Below are 19188 nucleotides of genomic sequence, written 5' to 3'. Positions count from 1 at the left end.
ACGAAAGGGAAAAACTTCCGGGCGTCGCAAAAGCAATCAGAAGTATCAACTTGCCCGCCGGCAGAGTCTCCTCCAGCCGTCCGGTTCTTCTTGAGAACAAGCTTCCTGATGCTTCCGCACGGGCGGCTTTAGCTAATCCGGGACTATGTCCTACGGCAAATCCCTTGCATTGAGCCAGAATTCTTTCGTCCGGCCTCCCACCCCGGATGTTGTCGAAGCCCAGGAACAAGATGAGTTCGGCGCCAGGCGACAGAAGCGACAAGCGACTGTCTACGATGCCGTTGCGGGTTAGTCCTCACATGGCTCTTCTCCCACTTCAACAGACTGACTGTGTTTAGGTCGGGTGAATCATCATGGCTTCCTGCCCTCGGCCCCTTACCCTTCCAAATACCGCGATACGGCATCGTCCAGCACTCGCCCTGTCCGTCCCGAGGAAGTTCTTTTTCGTCGACAGCATGCCCCGCAGCGCTACGAAGAAAACGATTTCTACTTTGCTCATGAGGCCCTCCCGCCCAGCTGCCCCCTCCCCTGCTCCGAACTACTTGAGGCCATTCATGCGTATTCGGCGGACTTCTATGACCATGCGACGATCGATGGAGGACGGGATGATTACCAGAGCATGGATGAGACGGCGCTAATAGCTATGGGGATTCTGATGGAGGAGATGGCCAAGGAATCTCTGGGTGAAACCGGAGACATGGTGCTCGTGGAGGGAGAGGAAATCCCGACCGATGAATTACCATCAGTTCCTCAGCTCGGCCGCAATATAGGCCGCAAAAGAGCAAATACCGGTCAGAGTAGTACGATGGCGAGCTCGGGTGATGAGCTAGAGAGCGTGGCGGCGAAGAAGAGGCGGCCAAAGAAGCGCAAGTTGGGTCGTAAAATGACCTCCGCTGCTGAGCTGGACATGGAAGATGATGAGAGGTGGTGAGGCTTAACATGCTACTCAGCGCCTATTGTGCCTGTGGCATAGTCTACCTTGCAAGACTATCGTTGCATCATTCCTTCTGGTCCTATATGGATCGCATGCTAATATAGTGGTCGTTCATCATCGGGGCATCGGAAACAAGTTTAAGACAATACAATGCGCGAGGATCGATATGAAAAGTGCTTGGCTGAATGCCCAACTGCAAGGAGTCAAGCATATCGTTTTTCAGCAAGCCACTAGATTAAGATGCGTCAAACTCGTGGGTAAAGCAGGATTGTCTAAGCTCCAGCCAGGTCCTTACTTTCAACTGTCCAATCGAGGCAGCAATAAGAAGCATCGTGTCTTTGCTTCCTATGCGACCAGTCTCCTCGCTCAGCCCTGGTCCACCTCACGAGCCAGAGCCCTATGCATGTTGCACATCGCAAATCTTAGCCCGCGATCATCGTCGACCCGGCGCCGCCAAGGTCTTGGCCAGTGCATCTGTTGGAATGCCGTTGAACCTTGATTGGACTGGCCCGTCCATCTTCATGCACCCCAGGGTCAATCGCCCTGCTCAGGTTTCTTCACCCAAGCATTCCTTGAGCGTTTGAACAAGGTTTGTGCGGAATGCACGTTGTATCAAATAGCCTGTTCCTATTAAACTTTTTGACGAGATACTTTGATAGCATTTACGAAATCCATTCACCTGTAACATGGGTACGTTTCACACTGCAATTAGATAGTAGCGCTGGCGTGATCAAACCGCCAGTCAGATGACATGTCACCATGTCATTTCCCGCAACAAGGTGCCATTCGCGCAACAGTATACGGTGAAGTTCACCACTGCTAGATTTGATGCATCATCCCGTTTGCAGTCGGACCAGATGAGACAATCAAACAGCCAGCTAAAGCGGGCTGTAATCATGCTGATCAATCGCCCAACAATTGGTATCGCATCCTTCTGCGTCCTGCTGTGCAGCGCCTGACTCAATCACCGCACAATCAACATTTGCCTAGGCTTCCAACGCACCCCAGGAGCAGGCTACCCGTACTTCAGTAACCAAGCTAAGCATTTTATGCCCGTAATCTTATGCACAAGTCTTACCTTAATCGCCCATTACTTTCCTCGGTACATCCTAACCCGCACACCGCAGAAAAAGACCCCTGCAGCAGGACCAGAGCAGACCCCGGAGAAAGCCGGCTTAGACGAGATCCCAGCGCCAACTTACATCTCACGGCTGAAAGGGAGGGAATAATACTCTCGCCCTTCTGACCGCCGCTCATAGCCGTATTTCATACGCTATAGCTCACCGCGATATAGAGTGGCCGTCAAAGAAACCTTATCGAGTGTCTCAGACCCTTTTTGCTTCCCCCAGCCATCTTTGCTATGTTACTTATGAATCTCACTCAGCTGACATGTGTTTTTGTCGATAATTAACTCAACAGTGGTCAAGGGCAGGATGACATCGGCTGACACAAGCTTTTGCTTATGTCCGTGGGCTGCACGCTTGTATGGGATACGCGCAATTACCTGAACCGTGCGTAGTGCTTTGCAAAGATCTGCATCGGCTAGCTGGATGCCCTATTTACTAGGGGTGTATATAGTGCGAATATTGCGCGATCTGTGCGTTTGGGGGTAGATAGGTAGTGTAGGTAGGTTGGGCGAACGGAGGGGTTTCTGGTTAGATACGGAGACAAGGGTCTCGGGGTTGCACTGATGCAGATAGACAGTTTGCTTCTGCTTGGGGGACGTATGTAGCCAACTCTCTCTTGGTTTTACGGTAATGGATTGCTTTGTTTGGTGTACCGCCCCTGTATGATGAGAAAATCGGGATGACAGGAGCGCCCTCTGTTGATGACACGACAGTAGCGAGGATCCAGCTCCGGGCTGTTATCTATAGCTTGTCTCGCAGAACACGTTAGATAGAGATCGCCATTCAGATTGCTTGATAATGGACCGGGGGCAGTGTCAGCAGACCTACGTATCTTCGCTACAAGGACAGAGGAGAGAGCGAATCCCGACGATGATGTCGCACATCGACACAAGTGCCTTGCAAGGATGAGTAGAGCGGGGTTTGTGTCCGGTAAGGGCAAAAGATTTAACAGTGACAGGAATAGAACGTCCTTGGTCATCCCAGGGGATGCTCCCCTGCAAATGCTGGAAATGAACGTGATTGCCAGTAGTAATGAATACTCAGCAGCCCTACAGGGACGTCAACGCAATACCGAGGCCATTATAGTTGACGTTGAACCCGTGATGCCACATGACCGGGGGGAGCTTGTACTGTTTGGGGTGTCCAGAAGTAGAAGACTACTCAGTTACTCACCCACCGGTCCATCATCTCCAGTCAACTCCATCCTACAGCCAGTAAGTATGCTACCAACAGCACGGCATCCCCGAACCCCCACTAACTAATCTCGTTTATGCCTGTCAGCAACCTCAAACAGGAAACACTCTCCCCCCTCTCCACAGGGTCCAGACATAAGCAAAAGCCCAAGACACACAGAGGTAGCTAAAGGCTACCTGCCTCACCATGGTACGTTGATGCCTCCGTCTTTTCCCCGCAACCAATGGGGCGAGTGATTGGGGTCCCCATCAAGGCCACTAAGGAAGGGGGGTACAGACAGACACACACTAGTATGTGCCTTAGTGGGCGCGTTAGCCTAAGGTGTCTGTCTTGTTTTACGAAACAAGAACTTAAGACGGAGAAAGGAAAAAAAAAAAACAAAAAATAACTATGTGTCGAGCTAGCCGCCTAAACTTTCCAAAAGTGCCAAACAAGCCCTGATCGTCTCACATCTGCGGGCCACGGGGACGTGCCACACCCTGAAGGATCTCGAGAAGATGATCCCATCGGTGGCCTCGATCAATGGGATGCAAGTGAAGGAATACATTCAGGAATTGACGGATGAGGGACGGATCCGGGTCGAGAAGATCGGCAGTGGAAATTGGTATTGGTGTTTTGGGGGTGAGGAGAAGAAAGAGCGGGAGGAGCGTGTTCGGAGGTTACGGAGGGAGGTAGATCGGGTCCGAGAGAATTGGGAAGGTGCGGAGGCTAGATTGTCTGCGCGAAAGCAGGCGAGGATGCAGGAGGAGGCAGAAGGGGAGCATGGGAATGGGGGTGGTGAGGACGAGCGCCGGAGATTGATGGAGCAGAAGGCAGTGCTCGAGCGGGAGACACATCAACTGCAGGGGGAGTGGATGGCGTTGGCGACGAGTTCGGAGGGGAAAAGCTTACCGCAGATTAAAGAGGAAACGGAAGAGTATCGGCGTCTGGCGCATCAGTGGACGGATAACATCTACATCTTGGAAGGGTATGTGGATAAAGTGACCGGAGGGGATCGGGAAGTGTTGCGGACAGTGCAACGGGAATGTTATGGGGAAGAATACGTGGAGGGGGAAGGATTGCGTGAGCTAGAGATGGAGATGGAGACGGAGTCCTGATCACTAATTGATGAATAGGATGTGGTTGATGCTTATGAATTACGGTGGCGGTGGTGGTGGTAAGTAGTTGTTGTTATTAAGATGGGCCGTCATGAATCCATCAAATCCATCTGTCGGGAAGTTTGTCAGCGGCTTCTCATCACTAGTTAACTAGTAGTTAGCCAACTAACTAGTCGTCAAGTTAACTTGGTCCAGTTGAGAGGGACTAACTCACTAGTTCAGTTTGATTCGAGTGGATGAGCCACGAGTGGTGGTCAATGTGACTAGTCAAGGACAGGAAAATGGGAGAATAATAATACTAATCATCATCCTCACCAGAACCATAGTTTCCACACGGCAGGAAACCAAAGCCCAGTATCAACTTAGATATAATTAGGTGGAAAGTCGATTTGCTCCGAGTGGAAACCGCCGAGCCACGAACGGCCCAAGAGAAGCTTGACCTCGACCACAAGCCGGCTGCTTATCTCCATCCCTCCATCATCTTCTTCTCCTCCATCGATTCCTCTGCCTCTACTCCTCCTACTGCTGACCCTGCCTTCTCCCCTTTCTTCAAACGGATCCATTCCTTTCTTTTTCCTTTTTTCTTTACTATTCTTGACTCCCTGCGCGTCCTGTTCATTCCGACTGCTCTTTTGTCATCCTCTACCCACCCACCCACCCCCCCCCGTGACTGATTCCCTCCACACTAAATCCCGGGACTATCCATTCCTTTTCCTTCCCTTCATATCCTCCTCCTCCTACCCCCTCCTCCAGCATATCCCGGTTATAGGGGCTAATCTATCAACCCTTTGGCCGTGTCGTGGGAAATTCCAGCCGAGAAATGATGCGGGCCTGTCACCATTACTCTTGATACCTCTCCCTACTTGTCATCTTTCCTTCGTCTCTCCCTTTCTTTTCTCTTCCGTCTTCCTTTTCCTCTCCCCCCAAACTCCGAGATTTGAGACACGATCTTCCCCGACCAAACTCCCCGCATCCTCAGCAACCACCAGCGAAACAAGGGGACCCATTCATCCCACTAGGAACGCGCGCGCGCGCTTGACCATTCTAGTGCTGTCTGTGCTGAGGCTGGGGTTGGAACTGGTCCTGGACCGGCCTCTCGAGAGACTGACCCTGCTGCTCCTGTCGCTGTCGCTGCTGCCTTCGCGCCCGACGGCCACATCGGGCCGGTTTATCGGTAGATTGATCGATGGTGTCTGGACGGAGAATTTCCCAGCTGTCTCGATCGCGTTTTCGTCTCCCCTTGACTCTCGAGATCTGGACGGTGTGCTCTTCCTCCTCATCGACTCGCCCCCCCTTGCTTCCGCCTCGACCACCTGCTCTTCCTCGCCGTCTCGTCACTTGACTGGCCGTAGTGACGCTGCTGAGCCCGGTCCTACCAGCCTCATCCTCCCCCTCCTTCGTCCTCCTCCCCCCTCCTTCTTCCATCCGCCCCTCCCCTGAATTCCGCCGTCAACAGCTCGTTGTCCGCCTGATTCCGATTTCCTTGCTTCCGGTCGCCATTTTCCCTTTCTCCGTTCCCTCCCTCCTCGTGCATGGATTGGGTCGTGTGTCATGTCCGTCAACCCTCTCCCCTCACAACCCCCCTCGCCGCTCGGTCGGAATCGCAGCTCCCTCCTCTCCAAATTTCGCTCCCAACTCGGTCAACGAAATCGCAGCATCACCGACTTTTACATCGAACCGGACGATCCTTGGCGCTCATACTTTCCCGGGGATGTGATCAGTGGGACCGTGGTCCTTACGGTGGTACGGCCCGTTCGCATTACACATCTGGTGGTCTGTCTCCATGGGTTTGTCAAGGTCTTTAAGAATACCGTGCCCCCGGGTGAACAGGCCCCGGATTTGGGCTTTCTGGGGCCGGGGCGCGGGCGTCGCGGTGCCGAATACCTGGGAAATGGCCTGTCTACCCTTTTCGAGGACGAGGTCGTACTTTGCGGGGAAGGTCGGCTCAAAGAAGGGATCTACAAGTTTCGCTTTGAGATGTGCTTTCCCCCGTATGCGCTACCCAGTAGCATCAATGTGCGTGGCGATTCCCCCCTTTCTATTAACATTATTGTAGGCCATACTGATCGCAATCCGCATCTAGTTCGAACGAGGCACGATATCATATATGCTTACATCCACCCTAACAAAACCGACGACGATCAACCCGACCTCGACGTGCCGGAGACGCGTCAACGTCCTAGAAAACATTGACATCGCACCCTTCCCCCCGCCCAAGCCGCGCGTCGTCACCCTCGAGCCCATCTCCCGCCGGTCCAAGTCGAAAGCAAAGGCCAAGTCAGCCGGATCTGACGCGCCTGATACGCTCTCCATCGATCCGACGGCCCACCGCGGCAACAGTCTCGACAACCGCCCCCCTCTGAGTCCGGCGCCCAGCAACGTCAGCTCGTCCAGTCGGCGGAGTAATAGCAGTTTGAGCTTCCAGGTCCCCAGCGACCCGAGCTCCTCAACCAGCAACGGGATGCGGAACAGCGAGGCCCGAAGCATCACCCCCTCCACGACGGATCGAACAATCATGGCCAAGGCGGAAGTGCTGCGCGCGGGCGTGTTGCCGGGGGATACCTTGCCGATCAATGTCACCATCAACCACTGCAAGCAGGTGCGCAGCGCGCATGGGATCATTGTGACACTGTATCGCCAAGGGCGGATTGACCTCCAACCTGCGATCCCGATGGGGAAACCCACGGACGGCAAGAAGCCCATCTACGAAGACTACTATCCGCGCTCGCGGACCGGCTTGGGTGGCCTGACGCTTGGCAGCAGCCGTACCACCGGGGTGTTCCGCAAGGATCTAGCACAGACGTTTGCACCGCTGGTGGTGGACCCAACGAACCTCACCGCGCTGGTGAAGACCTCGATCCGGGTGCCCGAGGATACGTTTCCGACCATCACGCGCACGCCGGGGAGCATGATCAACTTCCGGTACTATGTGGAAGTGGTGGTCGACTTACGGGGCAAGCTCACCTCGCCGGACCGGTTTCTCCCTCGGTTCAACATGGTCTCCTCGGGCGGCAACTTCTCCTCCAGCGGACAAGTGTTGAACCCGGCAGATGTCAACAACAGCGTGATCACGGCGAATTGGGCGGGCAACATTCTGGACACCGATCAGATTCGACGTGAAAAGGGCGTGGTGGCCGTGATGTTCGAAGTGGTTATTGGGACACGTGACTCGCAGCGCGGCGTGAAGGCAAAGGAGCGCACGCCTTCCACAGCCGCTCCAGTGGATCCCAACCAGCCGCCAGCTGGTCCGGACGGCGAGACATGGACGACCGACCAATCCCCGACTCCCAATGCCGAAGGGGAATATGTGGCCCAGGAAGACTACGGCTTTCCGCGGGAGCCGTCCCACTGGCCTGAATACGCAGGCCAGGAGTACACAGGCGAGCCACAGACATATCACCCGCTTGGGGAGATGGTGTCGACGCCGCCGGCCGACGAGCCGAGCGATGAAAAGAGCCGGCTACGGCGGGCTGAGCAGATGCTACTGCCCAGTCGCCCGCCGGACGATGCCGGGGTTGGGCCATCTGAGATGGCGATTCCGACGGCGCCAGTGCTGCCGGAGGACGACCATCTCAACGACTACCACCACCTGCCGTCACCGACGGAGAACGGGACCCCGCGGGCGGTGATCTCTGCGGAGTCGGTGCAGACGGTCGTGCCGGGCAGCAGCGCGATGGACGCGAACGAGGCCGGGCCGCCAGGAGAGGATAAGCAGGAGCTTGAGCGACAGCGGTTGATGACGGAAGTCAGTGCGCCCGAGGATATGGAAGTCACAGAGGCGCCTGGCAGGTCAACGGATGCGCCGACGGCGCCGGTGTTCCACGACGACCAGGACGACCATCAGCTGGTGGGCGGCGCGGCGCGCGGCGACGAGGCATTACCGCGATATCAGCGGTGAAATAAAAAGGCGTTTGTGGGGAGTGAGTTCTATTGCTTGCATTGCGGGATACCGGGAGATACCATCTACGTTGCAATGTTTGGATTTTATTTTTTGAATTAATTATGAGCAGCCTGCGGCATTGAGGGCGTACATAATAGAGTTGCATGCATTATTGGTACAATTCTAGTACTATTATAATGGCGGATTGGTAATGGGATAGCGATAACAAATAAGCAGTAACTAAATAGATAACCAGATTAGAAAGTCCCGTTAGGCTGAACTGGAACTGGAACTGGAACCAACCCGGTCGCGCCAAGCCCGCTCTAACCTCCGATATCTCATTTCAATCTCACCTTCTCATCCTCTCTCTCTCTTCCTCTTCCTCCCACCTCACCCAAACAATCCCAACCAAACCCCTCCATCCAAACTCACGGGAATCCTACCCCCGTAGGCCCTTCACCATGGCCTTCCGCAACGGGTCCTTCGCGACCTTCCTCATCGTCTGCCGTACGCCCTCTCCCCACCCCCAGACACCTTCTCCCCAATCAATCCCCCCCGAAATACTAACGAAGTAATAAAAACAACAGCAACATCCTTCTTCCTCGGCCTGATCTTCTCCCTCTTCCCCTACGACTACCCGATCCTATGGTCCACGACCCCGACCCCAGCCACCCACTTCGACTACTTCGAATCCCACCTGCGATTCCTGCACGCCTCGCCGCCCCTAATCCCGCGAATCCTCCACATCGTGATATTCCTCGGCCTCTTGGGACTTATCATGAAGCTGTACAAGCCCTCAGAATCGAATATGTTGTTCGATGGCGCCAGTCTCGTGCTGTATATGTGTGGAATTACGGTCTATATTGCGAATATTGTGAAGGGGTTGAGGTTGGTTAGTGGCGGGGTTTATGGGGATGAGTTGGTCAAGGGTGGTGGTGGTGGGGAGGAGGAGGTCGAGCAAGGGCAGATTCTGGGCAGGGAGGATAGTTTGAAGGTGTTGGCGGCGAGTAATACTATCTTGGCGCTGGTGTTGGTGGGTGTGCTGGTGTTGCAGGCGGGGCAGTGGTATGCGGAGAGGAAGGAGGCGCAGGAGGTGGAGAGTTTTGCTTCTTCGAGTTCGAAGGGGAAGAAGGAGGAGGGGAGTGAGGGGGGGAAGAAGAAGAAGAATTGATATCATTCTTAGGGTGGGAAAAGTGTGGTGGTGGTGGTGGGTGGGGGGAGTTCAGTTTGTTGAGAGTTGTGAGGTTGAAGATTGTTTGTATGGTATGAGGTTTAGTTACTATTGTGAGAAAATTGCAGTTTCAATCACAGGTATCATCTATGTACAGCATAGGTATCAGTTATATCAGTATCAGTAATGCACAGTCATCCAATCCATCATCAATGCAAGTTGTTACAGTCCATCACATATGCAGCCCCTCCGGTCGGAATGAGAATGGACTCCGCGGCAGGTCGGGCGTCCGCGGGCTTAGCGCTTTTGCGAATAGTTCCTCGCCCGAGTCGGCGCTCGCTGTGCGCGCCAGCCCTCCCATCGATGCGAATCCCGTGTGGTGTTCAACGTTCTGCTGTGCCTGCACCGACTCGGGGGGATAGTGCACTACCGTTCGAAGGGCCTCTGGCGCTGCTGGCGCAGGACTGCGGGTCGGTCGATGTATACTGTGGAAGGAGATGAACGAGGAGACGGCCACGTCGGGGGACTGGGGAGATAGTAGATGTCGCGCTGAGGCTGATCATAGCATCATTAGCATCAGTCTGGTCTCTGTTACTTTGGTATATACGTACCCTCCTTCGGGGATAATTCCCGCTCGCTCGTCTGCAGCTTCAGCCCCTTGAGCTTCTCCCCCAGCTTGCCTCCACTGCTGGGTGATACCGGCGTTGCAGGCCCCATGGGATAATGTGGATCCGGGTGACTCTGCCCAACAACCTTGGGTCCGTCAGGAGACAGCGATACGCCAAAGTTCGACTCGATCCATTCCTTCTCCTGCAGCGCCATGTGCAGCGCAATACCCTCGGCGTTGTTCAGACATTCGTCCCGGATCTCCTTTTCCAACACCTGCAGCCGCTTCTTCGCCCATATTGTGTGTAGAACGCCTTTCTTGCCCGCTGAGCGACCATCAGCACCTAGCTCTGGAGGAAATATCGCCGGCAGCGGATTCAATTGCATGGGTTCGGGGTTCTTGGCGGACGGGGGGGCGTTAGCCGGGGGCTCGTATGACAGGGTGACGGTGGGAGGAATGGTAACGTGTGGCGGCAGTAGAAAGTACATTCGACGGGTGTTGTCGCTCGTCTTTTCGTCTGCAGGAAGAACAGCAGTTTTACCCTCCCAGGCAACATGCCAGGAACCCCCGGGGAAGGAGGAGGAGCGGGCTATGGCGTCGTCCTCCCATTCGATCATCATGATTTTGGTGCCATCGTTGGCCTTGCCCGCCTCGAACTCGAAGCGGGCCAAAGCGGTGATAGTAATGGGACCCGTGGAGAAGCGGTGGGAGTCGAGGGCAGCAAAGTCACTGTTTGGGGTGAAAGGCGTAGGGAGCGAGTGAGCCATGGCAGGAGGGCGGTCAGGCGGATAGATTAGGGGGGGAGGAAGGGGGTAAGGGAAGAGGGAGCGAGAGACAGGAAGGTCGAGGGGATTTCGGATATCAGGAAGAGGAGGAGATGGAGCAAGTAGCGCAAGACACTAGCAGATAAGATGGCCGAAGATGCATGGAGGAATTGGAGGCGCTGGAGGTTGGGAGGAAACGGCGCGCGCAGATCACGGGATGGGCGGCGGAGACAGAATAAGAGGGGATCACCGCATCAGGCAATTTGATGCATAACAAATGATTATATTAATCAATATTAATATTGTCGGGAAGTCCACTGTCAACGAGGAGTTACGGTTCTTCCTCGAAAGCCAGTTGAATGGTCGAGATGAGAGATGGGAAGAGACAGAGAGAAAGAGAAAAGAAAGAAGAGTAAGAAAGAGTCAAGTGAGAAGGAGATGGAGAAAAAGAGACGAGAGGGGCATCCAACAGCAGCACTTCTTCTGCGCTTCTTCGCCTTCTTCTGCTGCTTCTTCTCTCGCCGCTTCTAAATATAGCCTCTTGGCATCACACCGCATCGGTCAGCATCTTTCACTCTCTCGGCCAGTCTTTCTCTCTCTGTCTTTCTCCGTCTCTCTCTCGCCTCTTATGGTCTCACTTCCAGAACCCCAAAGAATCCCCGCCAACCACGGTTGGCTCCGTCAGGTGTTCCCCTCATCGGCCGAATCCACGGTTCGGCTGCCCGTCAGCCTGCCAGCTCTCCGGTGGTTCCAACACACACCAGATCCCATGGATGATTAGCAAGCCAACGATGATGTCAACCTCAATAACTAGACAAGGGGAACAATCACAGGCATAACAGACCTGTCTAGCACTACCCAACAAGTTGCTAGGAATAATGTGCGGACACTGGTCTAGATGTAGTCCCCCATTGCCGCCGTGATGGTGGCACAGTGGCTATTAGACGCCTATCACCACCACCACGGCACCAACAGTCACTTCACCCTCCGCACTTGTCTCTATTTCTTTCTTTCTTTCTTTCGTGTTTGTTTGTTTTTCTCTGTCTCCCTCCATGTCTCGTAAAACCACTCGTACCAAACCGTACCATACCCAAGCGCTGGATCACCACAGGGGCGACAATACGCGGGGTCGAGTCACCATTCCTTGGACAGCAGCTGTTGTTATCGCCCCATGACCCGCCCACTGAGTGATGAAGAACAGTCGTCATGCAGGGGAATGCGCTTAAGGTTGTATAAGAACTCTGACAGCCACGCAGCATCGTTGCTATATTTGTCCAGACGCCATGGCTCTATCACCACTGGAGGCCACTCCGGGACATTGATTGGCTGACAGGGCAGCATCAAGGAGGGGAGCGTCGTCAATTCAGTGCTCCAGCGAGCGGGAATCATGCATCCTCTGTCACAGAGGCGGCATAACCTAGTTAACCGCTGGAAATCTGGATTAGTTAGGTAGACGACCAACTAACTAAGTTCATGGTGCCAGATGGATACCCCTCGTGAAGATGGGACGACTATGCAAGAATCAGTATCTGATTTGACAGGACACTTTTTCTTCTTGCCTGTGGACGACCTACTAGTACCACTCCTGGCTAAGATTCTGCAATAGATGTGCGGAGAAGCTACTGGACTGGACAATACTGGAGGATCTCAGCCAGTCAAATCAAGCCTCTCAGGAACGGCTCCGAGGGGCAATTCGGAATTCGGACGGAGTGAGGGGCTTGGCTATGTCCACACACTCAACTTGAACTCAACTCATACCGGGTGGTAGTTATACTGGTTTCAGAAGGAAGACGACATGTAAATAGCAGGAAAGTCCATCTCTATCATCAACTTCATTCTGGATGCTCAACAATACATATATCCATCCGCATCCGTTGTATCCAAACACCCGCCGTGCTCGTTACCAAAAATATCCCCATGAGTTCCCAGAAATAGCAATACATAAGCACCGAGCAGGGTACACCTGCACCAGGACCCCGAGTCCAATCAGATTGGTAAGGGCTAGGACTAATCCACTAGACCCTGGAGTTACCAGAAATAACTTCCCTGCTATGATGAAAATAGAAACACCCCCTCCCGACACTTGTTTGCACGCGAGAATTTGATCCCGTCTCTCCGTCGGCGCTTAATAGACAGCCTGTGATTGAACGAGGGCAAGGGAGTATCCACTGCATCTGACCTACCATCTATCCGGAATCCAGCGCCATCTCCTTCTAGCAGGGAAACCGGCCAACTGATCGACCAGGAAAGGAAGGGTTCAGAAGCGCCAGGATTGGGTCGAGTGGAAGGAGGGACGGCATGACTAGGGAGTCTCTACCTTAGCGCCGAGAGTAGTCATAGTGCCGACCCCTCGTTACTTTTCTTGGGAAGCATGCAATGACGGACTGACTAAGGACTGACTGAAGGAGGGGAGATCCTCCGAGTGGCTGAGATCCCGGCGGCAAAATGAGTGGGCGTTGAGGTGTGATGAGATGGTGTCCAGGTGCATTAGGTTTGGTGATGGGATTGCCGTGTGTGCAAGTAAGCCGATGACATAACCGCTGAGTGACCAGAAGATTCTTGGTCTTTTCCAATCAGACCTGGATTTAGTAGAGAGTACAGAGTACTAGAGAGAGAGAATCATCCAAAAATAGGACAACCATTCCTCTACCTGCAGTGTCGTGTCTACTACTGTCTACTAGTGAGTAAGTAGTATTTACTACTATCCATTGACTATCCACACGTCATCCCCATCCCCCACACATCCCTCTTAGTCCCTCCCACCAATCACACGAGCAAATTGAAGAGGGGAAGATCCACTGCGGCCCCATCGGGCTTAGTGCCGGCGCTTAACTGCAGCGGCCACTTTATATTTGTATCAAATCAATGAAGAGAGAAGACTCTGCTGGCTGGACGCGGACGCGCCGGAGGTCACTGTGTCTGTGTCTGTCTGTGTCTATACGGTCTGTGCAATTCAGTGACTACTACTTCCTTCCAAAGAGTAGCCATAGGAAAGAGTTATGAGGCTGAAGCACACTTGACTTACAGTTACAGTGTACTACTACTATCCCCCTCTATTGCCACAAACAATACTACTACTACTCACTCTCAGCTCCCATCCTCAATTCCACTACCCTATAATCTCACAACTACCAGGGTATAATCCCACTAAACCCCCAAATACCCAACCCAATCAATCTAGAAGCAATTCGAACACCCCCTAGACCAAAGTAAATACCGACCCTATACCTAGAAAGTAATCACCTCCGGCCATCACTCACCCCCCATCCCATTCCCCCACCACTCAAGCTAACCAATCACCCCGACCCGCAATTCTTCAGCAACAAGATGAAACAAAGAGCGCGCCTTGTCACCCAATCATGGGCTGCTATGCACCCGTCCTAGATCACAGCTTGGCTGTTCACATTGCTGTGATTCGTTAGGGATAAGCGATGGATGGACACTAGGAGTACTTACTTGAGATTGATTACTGTGTTAGGAGAGGAGAGTAGTAGGGTTGTCGGCAGGAGAGAGTAAGTGCTAAGTAGGGGCTATGCTTTGGTATGGTATGGTGTGGTATTGATACGGTGGGTGGTGTTGCGTTACGTAGGGCTTGTTACGGGGGCTTGTTACTGTGTATTTTATCTGTCTGTTGAAATCGGTTACTTCTACGGAGTACATATGTCTACATCTATCCCTTTGAACTATTACTACTATTCTACTAATGATGATGATATACAAAGACTACTGAACCTTTTAACTCACTGAGAGCCACATAGTCACCCCTATCCTTCCACACATACACATACACCTCATTTCCAAGTCAGCTACTACTACCTCCACCATCTAAATATTATACACTACTTATATATCCAACAAACTCTACAACACACAAGCCAAACTACATTCCTCCCAAAACTACTCTCCAAGCCCATCCCAAATCCAACCCAAACCCACCTCGCGCCTGTCCGTGCCTATCATCCATCTATTCCCAGCGAGTCGCCAACCACTAACTACCCTTCCTCACCGCGCCAAACCCTCTTAGCCCAAAGCCTAACCACAATACTAACTAGTGGTTCGTAGTAGTTAGTAGTAACTCTCCGACTCTCCGACCAACAAACCCAACTCACACACCAATCATCCCCGTTACCACATTCCCGGGTTACTACCAAAAGGCCCAACCAACCCAGTAGCCCAATCCCGATGGGATAAGATTAGAGCTAGGAGGACAAGGGAAAAAAAATTTCAATGCGGCGCAGCACCGCGCATCTCAGCCTTTCCTATCAGCGGACGTGCGTGTAATTTTTTTTAGTGGAGCTTTCGCTTATTGATTGATCAATTCGATTCCTGGGTGGGTATATTGGGTGGTGCTCGTTTACACGTGGTGGATTTGGAGGGGTTAGTTAGCTACTTCAATACTTAGTAGTTGATTGAATAGGAGAGAGGGGGTGGGAGGGGTTGTTGGGTTACTTCTTTGTCTGTGCGTTTTATGTGTGTATACATCATTTATTCATTCTTCTCGGTGGTAGAGTGTACTCAGTGGGATATATGATTTGGGACTGGAATGGGATTGGAATGAGGGGTGAAGGAGGGGTTGGGCTCGATTGATTGATTCGTGTGAGGCTCTGGCCAGAAGCGCGATAATCTGGAATCTGGGTTAGTAGTAGTTTAGGGAAATGGATATTGGAATCGATGGATATCAATGGCGGGGGATCATAGTACTCCGTAATAGTAATGATAGCGTAGTGGTCGAGCCTTCTGCTGGGCGTATATACCCTGCCTAGTACATTGCCAACGCATACAATTAACCAACCCTGCAAGGACTAGTCTACCATCCTCTACTTACTTACCTACTGGTAATGCTACATCAGCCTACTGATCGATCACATGGAAGTAGTAGAAGAGAAAGAGGGAATGAATTTCAAATCGCACTGCTTGCTCCGAAACTGAATTCCAATGAAATAGGATCTCGCTTGCTTCTTCCCTCCCGCCTCCTAACTCCTAACGCCGGACCCTGCGCTAGTACCATGACCATAAAAAAAGAAAACCAAATAGAGGAATCATGAATTGAACTAAGTTCCTGCTTAGGAATCCTCATCCTCCTCCTGCTTGGTCTCATTATGCTTTCTCCGCTTTCCCTTGGGTGGATCCTCAAGTTGCGTCCGCTTATACGTCACTGTGTGAGTGACAACATGACGCACGCTGACTCTCCCCACCGTCGCACTCCGAGGGCCATCCCAGTAGCGCATCTTCCAATCGGCCGGGGAGTAGGAGTAAGAGTACGGTGATAGGACGGGCGTCGTCGCACTGCGCGGCGTCTCCAACGTAGGTGAGTACCGCATTGGCGGCGGGATGCGCAAGCGGCGCAGACTCATCATGTCACGACTGTGCGGTGCACTTCCATAGGGAGATGGAGGGGGTAATGTTGCTGTAGCTGGCCTGGTTGGTTCGGGGAAGCTGAACGAACCACTGACTGCGCTGGCTGGTTGGGATGTGGGGGTCTTGTTGGCCTTGTCCCAGACGAAGCGGGTGACGGTACCTCCGTTGCCATCGGGACTGAAGACAGGTGTGAATGATTTCAGGAACTCGGTATATGCGGCGGGAGGTGTGATAGGTGTTGAGAGACTCTCATCTTGTTGCTTTCCTGGAGCACCTAGTCGGACTCCATTGTCTGGTTGGAGTTCCGAGGGGAACGTCATGTTCTTGGGCGTCCGCAACGGATGGAGGATTGGTTTGGCGGGCATTTTGACTGTAGATCTCAGGTGGTGGTATGAGAAGATTGCACGAGGTCAACTGTTCATATATGACACGTCCACAGCAGATGACTGTTGAATCACAAGGTCGCGCCTGAGTTGGTCACGTTGTGCGTGGCAGTAGAAGAGAAGCGTGGTATAGTATAGTAGAGGGAGGATAAGAGGCAGCGGCAGGCCTGAGGCAGCGAGGGACTTGGAGGTAGGGCAGGTATAGTCCACCAAGATAACAGCAAGCACGAAGCTATATAGTAAGGACAGATGAAGGACCCTTCTGCTGCTCTAGCGCGCAAGAGAAAAGGGAGAGAAAAAGTAGAGGGAGGGAAGTGGAGGAAGATTATTTATCTCGAGTTGACGCCGACGCAAAGGCAGACGGATTTCCTGTACGGTACGTGTATTGCTGTCTGACACGGTAAAATTACCAGACAGTAAGATACCGTGTGACACGCTAATCCCCAAGCAGGCTAGACGCTCAGCTCCTTTCAGCAACTCGGCGCCAAAGCCTCGCCTTCTCTCCAAAAGCACCGAGTCGGATGGTGGCGATCTTTGGCCGCCAGGAGCACGGCAGAGCTGAGGGTGTGTGGAGTGTCAGGATGCGGAAGAGGGGATCGGGTAAGGCGCTTGCCGTGCCTCTGCTTGTCCCGGAGTGATCAATGTGAAGGAGGAGAGGGAGAAAGGAAGAGTGATGTGCTGCTGGTGTCTCGATGGATACTGAACTGCGTCTCCTTGCTCCTTCTTATACCTTTGCTCGAGGATATAGCATCGCTGGATCTCTCCATCCGCGGCGGGGATTTCCAACAATCCATCCAACAAGCCGCAAATCCTCTAGGAAGTTTCGCGCCTCGTTCCTCGAGTCAGTCTCCGTTACCCTGTCAATGTTCCTAAACGCAAATGCATCCTGCATATACAACATGCCCTTATCGCCGGGACGGCGCTCAAGTCATGACTCCTCACGATCTCTCCGGATCGATATGCGTTGGCCCCTCCTGGTTCGCTCAGCGTTAACGCGCAAGCCCACCTTCCGGCAAGAGGGCGGCTCGCCCATCCGCAACCCCAACTTCTGCACAAGCCATGGCTTCAGGACACCTATTGCGTGCCGTGGTTAGCGCTGCTTCTTGGATCCTTCAATTGCATTGTTACTCTACTCTGGTCACTGGGCCAATCTACCGATGCTGCTTGTTTCTCTACCTTATTTTGTCGGCACTTAATCTATCGGGCGGCTGCAAGTCATGTTGGCGTCTTCACGTCTCTTCACCCTTCTGCGAATCAGCGGGTCGATCCGACTGGTTGAGGGCCCTCATTGCCATGGGATAGCGGGTTGCAGGCGCGGGGTTTGTGACTGATCTCGACTTTGCCTGCAATGTTGCTACTACCACACCTTGGCGTTCCTGCGGCCATGTCACACCAGCACTTGCAGAACCTGGCTTGCAATCGATACGATCGGTTGGCTACGGGTAGCTGATGCACATGGCTGCGTGTGAACCCCTCATCATGTTGAGACGCCCTGTGCATCCAACGGCGCGGGATTGTAGTAACCGCATTGCAAGCTGGCCTAGAAGCGGCACGATATGCCGGTAGCCAACACGTTGGTTGTATGGTAGCTTTCTTGCGATGGACTGTTGTGCTGTGTCTACTCTACAGGACGTTGAAGGATCCGCTTTCAGTTGAGAGAAAGTCGTGCTGTTGGTTGCATGGGCAAACGAACAGTATACTAATTGCTAACAGCGCCAGAGCTTGGGCTCAACACTTCATGTCGGTGCAAAGTAACGCTGCACTGGGATCATAGCACAGAAGCGCCCATCATGCTCTCGGTTACGCCACAGCGTCTCTGCTTTTCTGAGTTCCGTGGCTATAATGTCACTCGAGTGCCCGCATGGTAAGATTGCAGAAAAGCATTCACATGGGGTTCACTCGGGTTGTAGTTATCATCTACGGCGCTTGCTTCATGTCCCGCAATAACTGGGAAGTCGACAGCCTGTCAGACACTTACAGAGATTTCCACGCCAATCCATTCCCTCCACCTGCCATTGATCCATCGGAGGGGTTGTGGGCTTACCATTGACTAGTACAAGCTGTGCTGCGGATGCTCCTTCACAAACTAATCATCAAGGTCCACCGCATCTGTGATGTAACATTCACTAACCACCGTCAACATCAATAAATCCAGTCAAAGGCGTACCACTTACGCCGCACCTCAGTCCTACAACTCGCATTTTGTAAACCAAGCCAACATGATCATATAACCCCAACCACGCCCAGTTCATATTCAAGTCAGAAGGTAAGTAGATGACCAAGTCATGGCATTATGCTCAACCGCATCACATGCGCACACCTTTTCGGCGCTGTGGCTAATCCGTCAGTACGTGGGGCACAAACCCAGATGTCTCACGCTGCACAGGGATCATAGCCGTCTGATACTCCACCAGGAGTGAGCGCTTTAGAGGTCAGAACAGTCGTCTCTTGATCTTGCCTAGTTGAACGTGAACCAGTACTTGATTGTTCGCTTCCCTCACCCACTCATGGCGATAAGGCAGCAAGCAAGACAGCCACAATCCAGTTGATCATATATTCATTGCAAGTAATAGCGCCATGCCAGTAATCATCTGCTCTCGCCATTTCTAATAAGGAGCGCTTCTCAAGGCCAACAAGAAAGGCATACCGTATGCCCTTGACTTCCTGTGGACT

At 52.9% G+C, this 19188-nt stretch overlaps 9 protein-coding genes across 9 annotated transcripts; 7 read left to right on the top strand and 2 right to left on the bottom strand.

Moving 5' to 3' along the window:
* Positions 1 to 48: 48 nt before the first annotated feature.
* BDQ94DRAFT_29949 (uncharacterized protein) lies at positions 49 to 1016 on the top strand. The gene is made up of 2 exons (XM_026775441.1): positions 49 to 287; positions 339 to 1016. Exons 1-2 carry the CDS (start codon positions 146 to 148, stop codon positions 929 to 931), a joined length of 735 nt encoding a protein of 244 aa, XP_026626495.1. The 5' UTR covers positions 49 to 145; the 3' UTR covers positions 932 to 1016.
* BDQ94DRAFT_29950 (uncharacterized protein) lies at positions 1017 to 1557 on the top strand. The gene has a single exon (XM_026775442.1). It carries the CDS (start codon positions 1101 to 1103, stop codon positions 1431 to 1433), a length of 333 nt encoding a protein of 110 aa, XP_026626494.1. The 5' UTR covers positions 1017 to 1100; the 3' UTR covers positions 1434 to 1557.
* Positions 1558 to 3258: 1701 nt separating this feature from the next.
* BDQ94DRAFT_143176 (putative GAJ protein) lies at positions 3259 to 4666 on the top strand. The gene is made up of 3 exons (XM_026766178.1): positions 3259 to 3279; positions 3343 to 3444; positions 3660 to 4666. The coding sequence occupies exons 2-3, from the start codon at positions 3442 to 3444 to the stop codon at positions 4350 to 4352; spliced, it is 696 nt and encodes a 231-aa protein (XP_026626493.1). The 5' UTR covers positions 3259 to 3279; positions 3343 to 3441; the 3' UTR covers positions 4353 to 4666.
* Positions 4667 to 5689: 1023 nt separating this feature from the next.
* rim8 (pH response protein PalF) lies at positions 5690 to 8503 on the top strand. Its single transcript, XM_026766177.1, has 2 exons — positions 5690 to 6368; positions 6436 to 8503. The coding sequence occupies exons 1-2, from the start codon at positions 5904 to 5906 to the stop codon at positions 8248 to 8250; spliced, it is 2280 nt and encodes a 759-aa protein (XP_026626492.1). The 5' UTR covers positions 5690 to 5903; the 3' UTR covers positions 8251 to 8503.
* Positions 8504 to 8693: 190 nt separating this feature from the next.
* BDQ94DRAFT_170101 (putative secretory component protein shr3) lies at positions 8694 to 9403 on the top strand (the record flags this gene model as incomplete). Its single annotated transcript, XM_026771408.1, has 2 exons — positions 8694 to 8739; positions 8820 to 9403. The coding sequence occupies 2 exons, from the start codon at positions 8694 to 8696 to the stop codon at positions 9401 to 9403; spliced, it is 630 nt and encodes a 209-aa protein (XP_026626491.1).
* Positions 9404 to 9433: 30 nt separating this feature from the next.
* Positions 9434 to 10963, bottom strand: BDQ94DRAFT_29878 (uncharacterized protein). The gene is made up of 2 exons (XM_026775439.1): positions 10015 to 10963; positions 9434 to 9958 (listed from the first exon to the last, which is right to left on the bottom strand). Exons 1-2 carry the CDS (start codon positions 10775 to 10777, stop codon positions 9636 to 9638), a joined length of 1086 nt encoding a protein of 361 aa, XP_026626490.1. The 5' UTR covers positions 10778 to 10963; the 3' UTR covers positions 9434 to 9635.
* BDQ94DRAFT_29906 (uncharacterized protein) lies at positions 10768 to 11654 on the top strand. Its single transcript, XM_026775440.1, has one exon. It carries the CDS (start codon positions 11052 to 11054, stop codon positions 11553 to 11555), a length of 504 nt encoding a protein of 167 aa, XP_026626489.1. The 5' UTR covers positions 10768 to 11051; the 3' UTR covers positions 11556 to 11654.
* A 3925-nt stretch (positions 11655 to 15579) lies between these two features.
* BDQ94DRAFT_143167 (uncharacterized protein) lies at positions 15580 to 16787 on the bottom strand. Its single transcript, XM_026766176.1, has one exon. It carries the CDS (start codon positions 16495 to 16497, stop codon positions 15838 to 15840), a length of 660 nt encoding a protein of 219 aa, XP_026626488.1. The 5' UTR covers positions 16498 to 16787; the 3' UTR covers positions 15580 to 15837.
* A 74-nt stretch (positions 16788 to 16861) lies between these two features.
* Positions 16862 to 17689, top strand: BDQ94DRAFT_29846 (uncharacterized protein). Its single transcript, XM_026775438.1, has 2 exons — positions 16862 to 16915; positions 16967 to 17689. Exon 2 carries the CDS (start codon positions 17208 to 17210, stop codon positions 17607 to 17609), a length of 402 nt encoding a protein of 133 aa, XP_026626487.1. The 5' UTR covers positions 16862 to 16915; positions 16967 to 17207; the 3' UTR covers positions 17610 to 17689.
* Positions 17690 to 19188: the final 1499 nt, after the last annotated feature.

This window comes from Aspergillus welwitschiae (genome assembly GCF_003344945.1).
Source record: "Aspergillus welwitschiae strain CBS 139.54b unplaced genomic scaffold BDQ94scaffold_15, whole genome shotgun sequence".
Taxonomy (NCBI): domain Eukaryota; kingdom Fungi; phylum Ascomycota; class Eurotiomycetes; order Eurotiales; family Aspergillaceae; genus Aspergillus; species Aspergillus welwitschiae.
This window is presented reverse-complemented; position numbering and strand designations above follow the sequence as displayed.